General features: G+C 40.6%; 1 protein-coding gene across 1 annotated transcript in view; it reads right to left on the bottom strand.

Annotated features, from left to right (window-relative positions):
- The window catches only part of LOC134542079 (probable E3 ubiquitin-protein ligase RNF144A), a 272,730-nt gene that overhangs the window by 62,300 nt on the left and 191,773 nt on the right, over nt 1-18,657 (bottom strand). Inside the window, exon 3 of the mRNA XM_063386001.1 lies at nt 5,526-6,009. Within this exon, the coding sequence (XP_063242071.1) occupies nt 5,526-5,897 (372 nt within the window). The 5' untranslated portion in view covers nt 5,898-6,009. The remainder of the gene's footprint in view (nt 1-5,525; nt 6,010-18,657) is intronic.

The following is an 18,657-nucleotide window of genomic DNA, read 5'->3' as shown; positions in this document are numbered from 1 at the left end:
AAATAAATTAATTAATCCACAGCAACACTTTTTCATCGCAGGCGATTTAAACAGCAAAAACGAAGACTGGGGATGCAAAAATACTAACCCAGCAGGCAGAAAATTATTAGATCATTCGGTAGCAAATAATTACGAAATTTTTGCTCCAGGCTCGCCAACTTGCTATCCAACGAATGGCGGCATGCCTGACATATTAGATATAGCTCTTACAAACATACCAGGTGCGCAGGTTATTTCAGAAAAATTAGATGAGCTTGACTCAGACCATTTTCCGGTACTAATTCAATTAACTTTTAATGCTCAATTTTGCGCAGCGATATTTAGCCGCACTTTTGGTATTCCCGACTGGGACAAATTTCGCGAAGACCTGGAATTAACTTTTACAGAAACTCCAGCGATAGACACAGCAGATGAGCTCGAAACTCACGTAAAACTTTTCACCGACACAATTACAGACGTGCGCAAAAAACACACGAAAATCGTGAATAAAAGAGAATTTACGCGAATAAATTACCCAGATGTAGACATGCTAATCGTTTTAAAACGGCAGGCGCGCAACACTTATCAACGAACGAGAACACCGCAAGCTAGGACTGAATACAATCGCCTTAAAGCTCAAGTCTCGCGAAAACTTAAAGATTTAAAAATAGAAAAATACGGAAACTTAATAACAGAGTGCGCAACTCAACCTCGGCAAATGTGGCGGCTCACACGCAATTTACGAGGGAAAAATAAATTTATCTCCACACCGGCCATTGTTACAAACGCGGGCATTAAATATGACGCGATAGATAAAGCAAATGCTATAGCAGACATTTTTGAAAAACAATTTTCACCAAACGAGGACATAAACGAGCCTCAATTTACTAGGACCACGACAGTAGCTGTTAATAACTATTTACAAGTCGTTCCACAAGCCGAGCCGGAACTCGTAACAATTAAAGAGCTCTTAGAAGCTATTCACTCGCGACCAAAAAATAAAGCAGGCGGACCTGACGGAATAAATTTTGATACTTTAAAGAAATTATCATTTCAGGCTATACAATATTTTCTTAAAATAATAAATGCTATTTTTATTCTTAAATCCTACCCAGCGTCATGGAAACTAGCTAAAGTTATCACCATTCCGAAACCGGGAAAAAATGCGTCACTACCACAAAACAGGCGACCTATTAGCCTCCTAAATAGCATGAGTAAAATTTTCGAAAAAATTTTACTCAAACGACTTCAACACCATTCGGACGAACACGAAGTCATTCCAGATAACCAATTTGGTTTTAGAAGGGGCCACTCTACCTCTCACCCCCTAATTAAGCTCATTGAAGAGGCCACTGACGGTTTTAACTCACGAGCGAAATTTACTGTCGCAACGATGCTAGACGCGGAAAAAGCTTTCGACAAAGTTTGGATACCTGGCTTAATTCAAAAATTAATTACATTTAACTTTCCAGACACGTATATTCATCTGGTGGCCCACTATTTATGGCGTCGAAAATTTTTTGTATCAATAGAGGGGGCGAAATCATCCACTCGGGAGCTGACAGCAGGTGTGCCGCAGGGGTCCCCACTCTCACCCTTTTTCTATAATGTTTACACAGCCGACATCCCGCGGGAACATGCCCACGTGCAATTATATGCAGACGACACTGCCATAATATATCAATCCCCGAATTTGAAGTTTGCTTTAACCAAAGTTCAGAGGCAGCTTACCTCACTCGAACAATGGTACACTCGCTGGCGCATTAAAATAAATGGAGCCAAGTCCACAACTTTAATTTTAACTAAAAAATACACCGCCCCCGACCGCGAATTAAAAATTTTTAATCAAGCCATACCATTTGTTAAATCGGCTAGATATTTAGGTTTAACTCTAGATACCAGGCTCACCTGGAAAGTTCACACCACTAAGGTGACACAGTTTGCGCGAGGCACTTTGCGCAGCCTATACTCAATGTTTAAGGCCCCCCAATTTCCTAGAAAGAAAAAATTACAGCTGTATTTACAAATAGTTCGCCCTCAATTATTATATGCTTGCGAAATCTGGGGCTATGCAGCAAAATGCCATATCGATAAAGTACAGGTCACTCAAAATAAATTTCTTAGAGCCATTGCAGATTGCGGCTGGTACACCAGCACACTAGAAGTACACCAGCTACTCAAAGTAGAATATGTAGAGGAATATATAAAACGGCAAAACAGGTCTTTTTATGGCCAGCTCCCTGAACATGCCAATACTTATATGAATTCACTTCCGGACTACGACCCAGCTGCACAGCGACAGTTTAAAAAACCGCGACTTGCCTAAGCCAGGTTATACTAGAATCCACACATCCCATGTACGCAGGGCAACTTAGCAAACATAGCAGACGTTTCTCTCTGGCCCCGATGTGCCTGTCTACGTCCTGCGGGGCAGATAATCAACATTGGACTAGCCAATGATTGACATGCCCAGGACTCGTAAATATTGCGTCAACACTACTTTTGGCCCAGCGGGGCTCTATTTTATTGCGTCAACACTACCTTTGACCCAGCGGGGCTCTAATTATAAACCAGCGACAACTCGACCGCAGGCCCTAATTCCTTTAATTACCAAATCTTTCCTTCCCCCACCTCCTCCACTAGTCCTTGCTAGTTGTTTTCCCCAGCCATTATTAATTAATTCATTAATGTAACTTTCATTTCTTGCTAATTCGAAATGGTCCGAAGAATGCAGGTGTAGGTTTTGACCCATGCAGCGGTCCACTGCCTGTGTGTTAGGGCTGACTCCGTATGCCTGAAGGGCGAGACCCGCCTGGCAGGCTTCACCTCCAGTGCCGGCCGCGTTTCGGAAGGCATGGGTTTTTGAATTGCGAAAAGAAAAAAAAAAAAAAGAAAAAAAACACTGGACGAGGGCATCTCTCTGCTCGAACAATAATAGAATAGGATGACATTCATTTACTAATTTCACTCTCTATTTTTCAGGTTTAGACGACAACAGCCTGGGGGCTAACTACAGCAATACTGGTTTAGCCTAACTTTGACCGAACTATACTGGAACGCAATAGTTCGGTCCTTAAGGCGGCCAGGTGTTTACTAATCTATGTAATTTCTCCTACACATCGGTAAACTTACACGATGATATGCCTGCTTGGTCAGCCGGGTATGTGCGGCCTTGGAGCTATACACTACACTCACACAACGAAATTAATTAGGCCATTTTTGCGCACACTCCACACGCCTCTAAATACAGACATCACGACACTCTCATGCATCAGTTAGCCAACTAACTGAGGGGAAAGGGTGACCTCCCCCCGCCTGACACCTACACTATTAAAAATAGAGCCAAGCAACATGCGACAGCTATTTTACTTCTTCTGGACCGTGAGCCACCTTTAATCTTAAAATCACACACATCGCGCCCCGCCGACGTTTCCAATGATTCGATCAAAGTGACGGGGTTGCACTATTTATATTGGCGACCACATAGCGAGTTATGGGAACGTAATAGTTCCCGGTATCGCTGTCACACGCTCCCGGCCGAGCATATGAGGAAACGGCGGCAGCCCCTACTCAGTCACACCTGTGTTTTCGTACCATGTGCGTCTCTGCCTGAGGACGGGAGCAGATAGCAGTTCCCGAAACGTCGCTTGTTTCTGTTTTGGAAAACTATTGTGTTTGTTTCGTCTTCTCGTTTTTTTGTGTTTTTGTCTCGTTTCAACTGTTGTGCTGGATTTTTTTGGGGTTCAATTCATCATTTGTGGGGGTTTTTCGTTCTTCTAGTCCATTTTTCTTTGTTTTTCTTGGTTTGTTGACCATATTCCTGTTATGGAATATTATGTGGTGTATATATTCTGTTGACAACAGCAATTTTTGCTTAATTTGTTTTTTTGTAGTTTTCTTCTACAGACATACATGTGCTTAGCAATGGCGTTATGTCCAAAAGCTTACATCAAGTCAAAAAATAAACTGTAAAAAAACAGTGGGTATCGAACCCAAGCCGGCAGATTGCCAGGCCACGCACTTGACCACTGCACCACGCCACTCACTTGATTTTAAATATATTCCTGAAATACGACCAACTTAACTACCAACAATCGGGAAAAAAAATTAAGGCATCGGTACAGCTCAGACAACTACAAAGCACCCAAACGAATGAAAAAAAATATTAATCTGGGAATAAAATTTAAAAAAATGGAGACGGAATTAGGAATAATATAAAAATTTTAAGAAACACTCATTTAACACAGTGTTAATCATGGGCCAAACTGCCAATAGCGCCGTTAGTTCGCAGGCCGCCGCGAGCTTCACTAAGCCGACGAGACACGCCAAGGTAAAGGATAGGAAGTTGCCAGACCTAGCTATATGGCCGTGGTACCGCCCAAAACATTGCGGAAATTGTGCTTGCCCACGTCTGATGATGACAAATAAGTACGTATTAGAATCTCTGTCGTTAAACACAGTCAATTCCATTAAAATAAAGTGATTCAAAACTGTTTCCACAATGCAAACACTACACTTCAGCCAATGTTTTTGGCGTCCAACCAAAATGGCACAGATTAGGTGGGAAAAAAAAAGCTTCACCAGGTTACTATGAAATTATGCAACGTGGCCACCCCTTAGGATTAGCACCTTACCTTCACTGATCATGTATAAATGATCCCGTAGTACATGATTGTTGCAGTTTTGATTTAGTACTTCAACATCTCTTGGATTTAACAAAAATGTCAAAATACAAATAAATTATGTTATGTCTTGTGGAATTTAGATTTTTCTTCAACTTATGATATAACAATGAATTATGGTCGTAAGTTTTTATGTCCAGGATATTTCGACGTACTACATTACAAGCATCATGTACCACAGGATAAATGTTTACACCATCATGCTATTAGGATCAAGGTATTGACTTGGGTATGTCATACGGAACTTTACCTACGACGAAATATGGAGACTACGATGATAAAAAAAAGTTATATAGTTTTGAAATAAAATACCATTCAACAAACGAGGCAGACATCATGGCGGCACCCGTATGTTTTGACGGGACAAAAATAAACAACTAGCAAGCCTCTACACAACCGAGCACTAGTTCTATAATAATTTCTGTATGTGTGAAATATGCCATAACGTTACTGTACTCAATCGCTGCAACAAATGTAAACAATTGTAACGAAAATAAATTTACCTCTAACTCTATTAAAGAAATTGCAATCCTAACACATGTTTTAACGCCCATTGAAATCACTTCTCTCCAAAACGCACTATCCGGCATTCAATATTATCGTCGACTATATCTTGATCCACTAAATAAAATTCATTCAAGCATGTACACCACTAGAGCATTCGTAATAGAAATGCCAAGGTGAAGGGAAAAAAATTAAAATAATAGAGCCCAGGAACTACGCGATTATGCTGGAATTTGTTATTTATAGTTGGCTAGCGAACTTCACCTGGCAAGGCCATGGAACACGTTTGTCAGCTGCGTGTTTATTACGCCATATTTTGATGATTACCTATTAAAAGCAGTCTACCTAGGTGGCTCGTACCTCGGTGCAGAAGGCGCAGGCGCACTGGAAGATGGTGGTGGTGTCGCGCAGAGGCACCTCGGCCAGGCACAGCTTGCACAGCAGCGCGGGCTCGGGGCACACCGCGAAGCCGTCCCCCGCAGTGTTGAGCGAGTAGCGCGAGGACGACGCCATGGACAGCAGGCTGCTGCAGCGCGAACACACGCGCGACAGCGAGCCTCCGCCCCCGGGAGGCGGCACCCTCAGCCTGTTGACCGGCTGCAAGGGCTCCAGCCCCAGCACGGTCTCGCAGCGCCGCATGAGCGGGGCGGCGGGGGCGGCGCCGCCTCCACCGCTGCTGGTGCTCGCGCCGCCGCCCATGGCCGTGCCCACGAGCGAGCGCAGGCTCGGCATCAGCGCGCCGTACTCCCGGCACTGGCCCCTGCGCTGCAGCAGCGCCGAGCTCTCGCGGCGCCGGCTAGCGGCGGTGCGCGCAACTACCGCCTGTCAGGAGGCCGGCGCCGGCCTGCAACACGCGCGCGCCGCGCCGCGTCAGATCCTCCTCCTTCGCTCCTCCCCCCTCTCCGGGCGCCACACGCGCGTTTATGACGTGCTGGAGGTTCCTAATAAGACTCGGTCTCACGACAAAAAAAAATTATGAATTCATATCTATGGCATAACTTTGCTGTAACTGCTAACACGACACACCTCTTTCTTTGGCTGTTCTATCACAATTTAAAACAGTTTTTCACTACGTGTGAGGTAATAGGCGTATAAAGTCGTGCAAGTGATAATAATTTTAAAGTTGAAAATATCCGTCACAGAAGATAAATAGTCCTCAAATGAAAGTGATAACGAGAAAATGAAAATCAACAAAGCAAACGATACCTAAGAAAGTTGCATGCGTTACTCAGCCGTGGAAACAACACTTCAAAATTCTTGTCCTGAAATACTTCAGTTCGGGTTAGTGCAAGCAAAATGTTTTTTAAAAGTATAATTCGGTCAGCTCTAACAAAAATTACTATCGGAAGTCAATTATAAAATGTTGTGGTTAGCTGGAACGTGGTAGAGAATGGCTACGGCATATATAAGCCAGCCAATTATCAATATTTGCCCGGCATTTTTTTTAACAATACCATATCATGTGTGGAATAATCTGATGCACAAATTAACAACAGAAATAAATTGTTAATATTTACAATTTACACAATGAAACATCTGTAGAAAGAGTAATAACTCGACATGGCAGGTGAAACAGACTATTCAGGGTGAAGAGATGAGAACGGAATACTAGCGGAATGATTGGCTCATGGCAGTTAGACATTTAAAAGGTGGAGTTTGGGGGGGGGGGGGGGGGAAGAGGACTGGCATGACGCTGCTGAGGAAACAAACCCGTATCTGTTTTATAGCAAAGCGCGTCAAGAAGTTATTTTGGCCTGACAACCTAAATTAACTAATTGAATGCTCATTTACATATATATGTACTAGCACCAATTTATATAATATTCCACAATATAATCACATTCATGATAAAATGTAAAATATGCCAACAAAAATTATTTAATATCTGGAAATTAAACGCTTAAAATTTCACACTCAGTGATGACCTAATGTTTTACTATCAAACATAATGCGTCATGTTATCAACAACACATGACAAAACTCACAACAAATGGAGACTAACAATTCGCAGATAAAATTCGCGCTAGACTGTGTAAAAAACACGTTTGTGCTACTTCAACTGAGTCATAGAATATCTTAAGGATACTGTGCTAGTGATCAATCCTCAACCAGGCAAGTATCGAATGACGGGCTACAGCTGAAAGGTCTCACAAGTCAGCTGCCGATGGGCAGGTGATATTCAATGGTGATACTTGCACGAGTATTCGGAGGACTATGGAGTCTGTCTTAGAGGTCACTGGACCCGAGAAATGCTTTTACATTCCCCACTGACACCACATGCAATCCGACATAACAGGAACAGACTAAATAGGCAGTGACGTGGCTAAAAAGGCGGTTTAGAATCAGAGCCAAAAATAGTACAAAAAAAATAAAGAAAATATTCCATATGTTTTCTTTAATAAGTATACATGTAGTAACATTCAACCAGACTAAAATAGGCTGTCGTATGCACACATGTATCCATACACTATATAAGTTTCCCCGAGTGTTGTCATACATGCAGAGCGAATGAATGCAATAGTAAAATTATTTTAATACCTAATATTTGAATCCAGTCAGTACAATATGATATGGCCGTCAAGTAACCTGGGCAGTTTCGTGTAACATAAACGTAATATGAATATGTATTTCCTTGTCTATCCTTGTCCAGGTAAGAATTCTTTTTGCAACAAAGCTGTAAAACGCACTACGCAGCTAAGTGTGGTATCTTTCCATACCAGTATGTCTGCCGTTTAAGTTTACTTGTTATTTGTGAAAAATAGCTGCAACAGGATAAATTATATTATTATAAACAATATCGATAGTACCTAAAAAAAAAAAAGTCAAAACATTTGGACGAAAAATGAGCAAATATTAGGGGATTGTATTTATGAGAAAAAAAAGGTGGAAGCCACATCTTACGAGCCCAAACAACCTAGGTTGAGTATATGGAACTGTATTTACCTATAAGATCACCTTTAAAGGACTTCTCGTTGAAAGTGATGCAGCAATTATTAAATTATAAGTATAAAACAAAAAAAATCTTAAATAATAAATTATTTTTTTTGGATTAAATTAAAAGATTAGTAAGATATTCATTAAAATGAGAAAATAATTAGTGTATGTATAAACGTGCAAATTATAACCGCCACAGCAATACTAAAACTAATTTTAAAGTTTTATAAGTTCAGAAAAAATTAAGCAATTAGTTTTATGTGCGTCAATCGAATTCCAAGGCTACTCGCATAATTCAAATCAAGAAATACCAATACAGCGGATATTAATAGATCCGGCGACATGTGCTCCTCGCATCAGATCAAATTTTGGAATATGCTCAAGGAAAATAGAGGGAAGTATATGCTTATTAGTACAGGCTTCTCCAAGGCATCGAACACAAAACATTGTTATGATTATAAGCCCAGTATAAAAAACAGACGCCCCAAATAACTGTGATTGCTGTGAATGAAACCGGAACATAGCCAGTCTCACGCCTGCTCAGACAACTTGTGCTTGGCAACAGCTCGCACGTGTCCAGACCAGTCGCAGCCCGCCGCACTAGTCCAGGAGCTCGCGAAGGGGTAGAAACTAACACACGTTGCCCGCAGGTGCTACGGCTCCGTCTCGCATTGTTCGTTTTCTTGTAATTGCTATCGTATGAGGGCTTTTCCCGTAAGATCGTGTTTCGTCATATATTTATATAATGTTTTAGCGGTAAGAAGCACAAGTCCCCGCGCTGAACCTTTTATTATCCTAGTAACCTGTCACAGCAACATTCATTAACATTGTCAGTCCAATACACCAAAGTGGACAATTTATATCTCGATTATAGGGCACGTGTACCAAAAATGAGACCCCTTTTTAAAAATATTAATATTTTGTTATTAAAACCACTATTGGAAGATTTATTTATCTCAAATGATATATTATGTAATGCACTTTTACTTCAAAACAGGATTGAGCACTTGTATTAAAACAGAAAGTAATTAAACTAAGAAATTTAAAAAAAATGCGAAATTTTATGAAAACAAAAACGTGTTCCTAATATGAGACATCCCCTACATTATGTTCCAAATTCCATATTTGATATCATTTAGTCACTTTTTGCACTTTTGTTTGTTACACATAATAAGTAGTTGGAAATAGGGGGTTCAAGCACAGGCGGAGGAGCCAGGAGCCCGCCATCTTGGATGACGTCATCGGCGGCCATCTTGGATGACGTCATCTTGACCTTTGACCTTTGACCTTGCTAATCTATGCTAATCTATGCCAATCTACGCTAATCTATGCCAATCTATGCCAATCTATGCTAATCTATGCCAATCTATGCTAATCCGTATGCTAATCTATGCTAATCTGTATGCTAATCCATGCTAATCTGTATGCCAATCCATGCTAATCCATCCGCCATTTTGTATTTCTAGAAATTTCCACCAACTTCGAATCGTGACGTCACCGTTGCACTTTGTGTCATGGACGCCATCTTGGATTTGAATTTTTTTTTCGAACTTTGAAATTCGATGTAAACATCAACCGCCATCTTGTTTTCGTCTGCTGGTGGCCGCCATCTTGTTTTCGTCTGCTGGTGGCCGCCATCTTGTTTCGTCTGCTGGAGGCAGCCATCTTGCGACGTCATATAGTTCTGTTGGTCGCCACCAGATAGCAGCAGGGATTATTTTATTTTTTTTTCTTTAACTAAAATAATTTCAGTGCCGAGGCTGGGATTCGATCCATGGGACGTGAAAACGTCCAGGATGTCGTGGTTACGAGGCGGACACCTTGACCACTAGACAATGAGACCAATTGGGATATGGTGGAATAAATAATCTATATATGCCACGTACTGACGTCAAGTTTTATGATAAAAGGGGGGAGGGTGTCTTTGCCTTCCCAAATGCATGAAATTCAAATTATTATTATACCATCGCCATCTTTAATTCCAGCACAGACTACCAGATGGCGCCAAATTCAAAAATTAGTTGCCAGAGGCGCCGCCATCTTGGTTCTCAAGTTGGCTGGCAGGTGTCGCATGCCGCCATCTTGGTTCTCAAGTTGGCTGGTAGATGTCGCTAGTATCGCGCGCCAAATTCAAAAATTAGTTGCCAGAGGCGCCGCCATCTTGGTTCTCAAGTTGGCTGGTAGATGTCGCTAGTATCGCGCGCCAAATTCAAAAATTAGTTGCCAGAAGCGCCGCCATCTTGGTTCTCAAGTTGGCTGGTAGATGGCGCCACCGTCACCATATTTTAGTTCATACAATCGATACCAGATGACGCCACCATCGCCATCTTTAGTTCCTAGTGTTGCTACCAGAGTGTGCCACCGTCGCCATCTTTAATTCTTAAAGTTACTGCCGGAGTGCGCCACCGTCGCCATCTTTAATTCTTAAAGTTACTGCCGGATGGCGCCAAGTGTTATGCAATGTGTAACCAGTCGAGATAAGTTTGGAACCTGTAGCCATATTATTATTAATTAATAATGTATGTTTATTAAATATGATAGAGTATTTATAAAATATTGGTGTTGTGTAGAGACTCTCTCTTCTTCTCGTAGTGGCGGAAGACATCTCGAAGGTAGTGTTAGAATTTATGTATTAAAGCAATCACTCTAGCTGAGGAGACTAATAACTTATAGTTACAATTCAATAATATCGGCAATTAAATGTTTTGATATTAAAGCAAACAACGTAAATGTTAAACACATATTTATTTAAATCTTATTACAAACAGCAAGGGGTAAGAACAATCGATGATTTAAAAGAAGTAAATAACGAGTAATAAAATCACTTAATATTCACACACTACACATCATAGTGACAAAGGCAACATTAACTCGAGACCCAATTATACATAGTAGTATGGGTGGTCGAATAGCCAGAATTTAAGTAGCTGAACATTACAATGGGCGCAATGGAATTTGCCATACAGTTTTATACATTTATCCAGGCGGTTTCCATAAGTCTTTAAAAGTTTGTTGAAGCTAGGACAGTTTCTTTCATTATGTAAATCAACAATGTTGGCACTGCACAGTTCACTAAAGATACTTTTCTGTTTGTCTCCTAGGACGTATACTACATCTCCTTCTTCAGGGTTGACGATGTCACATAACACTGATGAGATTTGGTCAAAGCTCACTTCACCTTCGTTCCACGAGAGTCCATGCACTTCATAAGTCAGTTTACGATTCTCGCTTTGCGACAGCCTGTCTAGTTCGGACCAGTCACATGGTGGTTTGAATATGTATTCATAGGTCCTCAATACATCACCGTCCTCGATGAACATTGCTGCAAGTTGCTTAACCACATACCCCTTTTGTGATGTGAGGCACTGAATGTTGCAGAGAAATAATGACATTTTTTTTGCCAGTACTCACGATAACTGATGTGTGAAGCTGTGCTAGCTCTGCAAGGCTGATGCTAGTTCTACAGGTATGACTGCAAGGCTGCAGTGCTGATGTTGTCTCTAGGATGCTGAATGTCAGACTGGTTGTAACAACCTTTGGTGTCGTAGTACACACAAATTTACAATTCGTCTTCATCACTATCCCCCAAGCCACTATCCGTTCCTTCATCCACATCTTCGTTCACCTCTTGCGCTTCCTTTGCGGCCTCGATGCAGGTCATAACAGCATGATATAAATAGGTAATAAATATCTCTTCCTCAGGGAACTCAGTGAGAATGTTGAGGGTGGAGGATGTAAGTTGGTAATGTATATCATTAAAGTCCATACCTATGTAGCGACGTACTACATCCATTACAAATTCCCGAACATCGTCCATCGTAACACTGTTTAAATTACAATCGCAAACACTCTCCGCGTAAACACTGGTGGAAGCCATGATGATGAGAGCGTGGTTAGAAGCAGACTACCACGTTAGCGGAGCGATGCTGTGAGGCCCCAGAACTCGCTCGAAATAACCTGCACAACACATTCCAAAAACATGACGTAGCCTATGGTTGACGGCACAAACACCCTGAGTGGCTCTGCGTGTTTCCTCCTGCCCGAACACGCGCTGCTGTGAAAGCCTCTTCCCGAGCACAGACGTCACTCCCGCAGCAGACAAAACAGGCGTATGCTACAGGAGCTAGAACAATTGAATAGCCAAATATATATTTAGACTACCCAACTTCATAAATGACATGAGATAATTCCTGTGCGATAATCATACTTTAAATGTTGTAATGTATGTATAAACAATAATCATGACTAAGTACTTGAAAAAAAATGTAAGTGAGGTTTTATTCACCTTTAGCGCTTCTCGATTTCTGTATCTGCTACCCACGAATTAAATTGAGACGGGAAACCCCACCATTTCACAAAAGACCGACCATTTCTTCGTTTGAGAACTTTCTCCACCAAATATGTGTCCGGATACATCGTAGACTGGATCTCTTCAGCATAGAAGCCACCACGAATAGGCTTGTGGTCCAAGTCTTCGAGGTAGTAGGTCCTGGGTTCCGATTCACGAACGTGTGTCACACGGAAAAGTTCAGAACTCCAATTCGCCGTGAAACCTTTCTCAAAGACACCTTTCTGCTTGGAGATTCTCACAATGTCACCAACATTAGCTTTATGCTTGCGTGTATCTTTCTTCTTCGTGTTGGTGAATACAGCCCCAAGTAGACGATCATCCTTTACATCTTTAGGCTTCATTTTCGTGGTAGAATGCACTGTGGAATTATATTCACTTATAAGTTTCGACAAAAGATCCAACCAAAAACAACTCAAAGTCTTTTACAAACATAATATTTATTACTCAATTTCTATCCTACTACAGAATCACTTGCGAAAGCCAGCAATCTTATAAACATTTAGCCCTGCATAGACGTGCAACAACTACTTCTTAGCTCCAAATGGCTCCAAATGCTCCAAACGGCCTTCAAATGCTCCAACAGATCCAAAAAAAGGCTCCAAATGCTTGACAGCTCCAAATGGCTCCAAATGCTCCAAACGGCTCCAAATGCTCCAAATGCCTCCAAATGCTCCAAACGTCTCCAAAAGGCTCCAAATGCTTCAAAAGACTCCAAATGCTCCAACAGCTCCAAAAAAAGGCTCCAAATGCTTAACACAGCTCCAAATGGCTCCAAATGCTCCAAATGGCTCCAACAGCTCCAAAAGGCTCCAAATGCTTGACAGCTCCAAATGCTCCAAATGGCTCCAAATGCTCCAAATGGCTCCAACAGCTCCAAAAGGCTCCAAATGCTTCAAAAGGCTCCAATTGTTCCAAGAGCTCCATCTTCAATTGGTTCCAACTGATTCCAATTACTTTTCTTATCGAACTTGGCATGATTACTAACATGTCTTTATTAGTATACATTTTGACTGGCAGTGGTAACGTATTTTGCACCTTTAAGTTATAAGTTTTATTTAGAAATCATATTTCGATAAATGGTAGATACCATTTGGAAAGAAAATATATTAATTTATCTTTAAGTTTATACACATACATTTAATTTAAGCCATTATTGTATGTAGCCAGCTTCCCTCAGTTCTTTGAGTATGAAGGATATTTCTTTAATGTTCGAATAGTTTCCTGCACAAAGCGATCCATGTAGTAGTCGTAGCCTGTCAACCAATATGTTAGGATCTCCCCATGAGGTATAATCAAACTCTTCTGCTGCGTTCATCATCCTTGCATGTTTATAATAAATATTATCTCTGGTGTCTATCGTTTTAACACCAACCTCAAGGTCACTTTCGTCATCGTGCCAGAAATTATCTCAAGCTTGATCAGGATAATTTATTTTATTACGACGTTTCCATCGTTTTGGTCTCAAACCACCATCACAGTCTTCACTCTTGCATGCTTTTGGTGCTTCAGCACAATACTCAATCATGTCAGCCTTAGATGTGTCAGCACAGTCTTCGTTCACGCCAGCTTCTGATGTGTCACCACAGTCTTCAATCATGTCAGCACCACAAACTTGATCAGGATAATTTATTTTATTACGTCGTTTCCATCGTTTTGGTCTCAGACCGCCATCACAGTCTTCGATCTTACCTGCTTTAGGTGCTTCAGTACAGTACTCAATCATGTCAGCCTCAGATGTGTCACCACATTCTTCAATCATGCACGCTTCAGATGATTCATCAAAGTCTTCGACCTTGTAAGCTTCAGATGGTTCTCCATCTTTCTCATTTTCATGGAGACGACTAGATATTGGAGTAAATATATTTTCATTTCTAATGTGGTTACAACTACCTTCGTTTGTTTTAAATTTTAAATTATTATCTTCATCTAGATCAGTAATTTTAGCATTAGCTTTTTCGCCTTTGTTCCTCTTCCGCGATGTTGTAGCCCAGTCTTCGTTATCTTTATTCATCTTAATTGTACAGGTCTTGTAATGTCTATCCAAGTAATATCTTCTACCAAAGGATTTCTGACACTGACTGCAATGAAACGGTTTTTGACAAGGACCCAAATTACACTCGCTTCTCTCATGTCGTTTAGCATTCTTTCTCAAGGTAAACACCTTGCTACAGTATCTACAGTGATGACGTTTCGATACAGCGTCAGATCCTAAATCGGAATTCATATTAGTTACCGAGACTAATGCCAGATGCAAACTAAGAGTTTTAAATTAGATATATTACTTAAATAGAATTTTTTTAATTATTTCATCAGCGAGAATTAATTTATCTCATTCAAAGGTACTTGTTGCAAGTAGTTCTGCTTTTCAACAACAGATGTCGACACGTATTGCTTGCAGGTAAATATTATTTCTTTCTTTCATGCGGGATGCAGGATTCTCACTAACGATCGCAATAGAGGGATGGCATCGCTATACTCCAAGGAGAAGGTAGTTTGTTCTTCCAGTTAGTGTTTCTCAGGGTATATATTATTATTTGACTGAATAATGATTTTTTTTTAAATTCCACCTAATAAAAATAAAATAGAAGCACTCAGAGTAAACCATCAGGGATGATGTCGTTTATAAACATCATAAATTACCAATTTTTTTTAAAAAAAGTCCAAATTTAATCCTACTTAAGCAAAGAGTTCACAAGCCCGCTTGTGCTAGAACTCTCGTGTTGCTTAAGCAAAGAGTTCACAAGCCCGCATGTGCTAGAACTCTCGTGTTGCTTAAGCAAAGAGTTCACAAGCCCGCTTGTGCTAGAACTCTCATGTTGCTTAAGCAAAGAGTTCACAAGCCCGCTTGTGCTAGAACTCTCATGTTGCTTAAGCAAAGAGTTCACAAGCCCGCTTGTGCTAGAACTCTCGTGTTGCTTAAGCAAAGAGTTCACAAGCCCGCTTGTGCTAGAACTCTCGTGTTGCTTAAGCAAAGAGTTCACAAGCCCGCTTGTGCTAGAACTCTCATGTTGCTTAAGCAAAGAGTTCACAAGCGGGCTTGTGCTAGAACTCTCATGTTGCTTAAGTAGGATTAAATTTGGACTTTTTTAAAAAAAAAATTGGTAATTTATGATGTTTATAACCGACATCATCCCTGATGGTTTACTCTGAGTGCTTCTATTTTATTTTTATTAGGTGGAATTTAAAAAAAAATCATTATTCAGTCAAATAATAATATATACCCTGAGAAACACTAACTGGAAGAACAAACTACCTTCTCCTTGGAGTATAGCGATGCCATCCCTCTATTGCGATCGTTAGTGAGAATCCTGCATCCCGCATGAAAGAAAGAAATAATATTTACCTGCAAGCAATACGTGTCGACATCTGTTGTTGAAAAGCAGAACTACTTGCAACAAGTACCTTTGAATGAGATAAATTAATTCTCGCTGATGAAATAATTAAAAAAATTCTATTTAAGTAATATATCTAATTTAAAACTCTTAGTTTGCATCTGGCATTAGTCTCGGTAACTAATATGAATTCCGATTTAGGATCTGACGCTGTATCGAAACGTCATCACTGTAGATACTGTAGCAAGGTGTTTACCTTGAGAAAGAATGCTAAACGACATGAGAGAAGCGAGTGTAATTTGGGTCCTTGTCAAAAACCGTTTCATTGCAGTCAGTGTCAGAAATCCTTTGGTAGAAGATATTACTTGGATAGACATTACAAGACCTGTACAATTAAGATGAATAAAGATAACGAAGACTGGGCTACAACATCGCGGAAGAGGAACGAAGGCGAAAAAGCTAATGCTAAAATTACTGATCTAGATGAAGATAATAATTTAAAATTTAAAACAAACGAAGGTAGTTGTAACCACATTAGAAATGAAAATATATTTACTCCAATATCTAGTCGTCTCCATGAAAATGAGAAAGATGGAGAACCATCTGAAGCTTACAAGGTCGAAGACTTTGATGAATCATCTGAAGCGTGCATGATTGAAGAATGTGGTGACACATCTGAGGCTGACATGATTGAGTACTGTACTGAAGCACCTAAAGCAGGTAAGATCGAAGACTGTGATGGCGGTCTGAGACCAAAACGATGGAAACGACGTAATAAAATAAATTATCCTGATCAAGTTTGTGGTGCTGACATGATTGAAGACTGTGGTGACACATCAGAAGCTGGCGTGAACGAAGACTGTGCTGACACATCTAAGGCTGACATGATTGAGTATTGTGCTGAAGCACCAAAAGCATGCAAGAGTGAAGACTGTGATGGTGGTTTGAGACCAAAACGATGGAAACGTCGTAATAAAATAAATTATCCTGATCAAGCTTGTGATAATTTCTGGCACGATGACGAAAGTGACCTTGAGGTTGGTGTTAAAACGATAGACACCAGAGATAATATTTATTATAAACATGCAAGGATGATGAACGCAGCAGAAGAGTTTGATTATACCTCATGGGGAGATCCTAACATATTGGTTGACAGGCTACGACTACTACATGGATCGCTTTGTGCAGGAAACTATTCGAACATTAAAGAAATATCCTTCATACTCAAAAGAACTGAGGGAAGCTGGCTACATACAATAATGGCTTAAATTAAATGTATGTGTATAAACTTAAAGATAAATTAATATATTTTCTTTCCAAATGGTATCTACCATTTATCGAAATATGATTTCTAAATAAAACTTATAACTTAAAGGTGCAAAATACGTTACCACTGCCAGTCAAAATGTATACTAATAAAGACATGTTAGTAATCATGCCAAGTTCGATAAGAAAAGTAATTAAAATCAGTTGGAACCAATTGAAGATGGAGCTCTTGGAACAATTGGAGCCTTTTGAAGCATTTGGAGCCTTTTGGAGCTGTTGGAGCCATTTGGAGCATTTGGAGCCATTTGGAGCTGTGTTAAGCATTTGGAGCCTTTTTTTGGAGCTGTTGGAGCATTTGGAGTCTTTTGAAGCATTTGGAGCCTTTTGGAGACATTTGGAGCGTTTGGAGCATTTGGAGCCATTTGGAGGCATTTGGAGCATTTGGAGCCGTTTGGAGCATTTGGAGCCATTTGGAGCTGTCAAGCATTTGGAGCCTTTTTTTGGAGCTGTTGGAGCATTTGAAGGCCGTTTGGAGCATTTGGAGCCATTTGGAGCTAAGAAGTAGTTGTTGCACGTCTATGCAGGGCTAAATGTTTATAAGATTGCTGGCTTTCGCAAGTGATTCTGTAGTAGGATAGAAATTGAGTAATAAATATTATGTTTGTAAAGGACTTTGAGTTGTTTTTGGTTGGATCTTTTGTCGAAACTTATAAGTGAATATAATTCCACAGTGCATTCTACCACGAAAATGAAGCCTAAAGATGTAAAGGATGATCGTCTACTTGGGGCTGTATTCACCAACACGAAGAAGAAAGATACACGCAAGCATAAAGCTAATGTTGGTGACATTGTGAGAATCTCCAAGCAGAAAGGTGTCTTTGAGAAAGGTTTCACGGCGAATTGGAGTTCTGAACTTTTCCGTGTGACACACGTTCGTGAATCGGAACCCAGGACCTACTACCTCGAAGACTTGGACCACAAGCCTATTCGTGGTGGCTTCTATGCTGAAGAGATCCAGTCTACGATGTATCCGGACACATATTTGGTGGAGAAAGTTCTCAAACGAAGAAATGGTCGGTCTTTTGTGAAATGGTGGGGTTTCCCGTCTCAATTTAATTCGTGGGTAGCAGATACAGAAATCGAGAAGCGCTAAAGGTGAATAAAACCTCACTTACATTTTTTTTCAAGTACTTAGTCATGATTATTGTTTATACATACATTACAACATTTAAAGTATGATTATCGCACAGGAATTATCTCATGTCATTTATGAAGTTGGGTAGTCTAAATATATATTTGGCTATTCAATTGTTCTAGCTCCTGTAGCATACGCCTGTTTTGTCTGCTGCGGGAGTGACGTCTGTGCTCGGGAAGAGGCTTTCACAGCAGCGCGTGTTCGGGCAGGAGGAAACACGCAGAGCCACTCAGGGTGTTTGTGCCGTCAACCATAGGCTACGTCATGTTTTTGGAATGTGTTGTGCAGGTTATTTCGAGCGAGTTCTGGGGCCTCACAGCATCGCTCCGCTAACGTGGTAGTCTGCTTCTAACCACGCTCTCATCATCATGGCTTCCACCAGTGTTTACGCGGAGAGTGTTTGCGATTGTAATT

The sequence above is a fragment of the Bacillus rossius genome, chromosome 1, assembly GCF_032445375.1.
Source record: "Bacillus rossius redtenbacheri isolate Brsri chromosome 1, Brsri_v3, whole genome shotgun sequence".
Taxonomy (NCBI): Eukaryota; Metazoa; Arthropoda; class Insecta; order Phasmatodea; family Bacillidae; genus Bacillus; species Bacillus rossius.
This window is presented reverse-complemented; position numbering and strand designations above follow the sequence as displayed.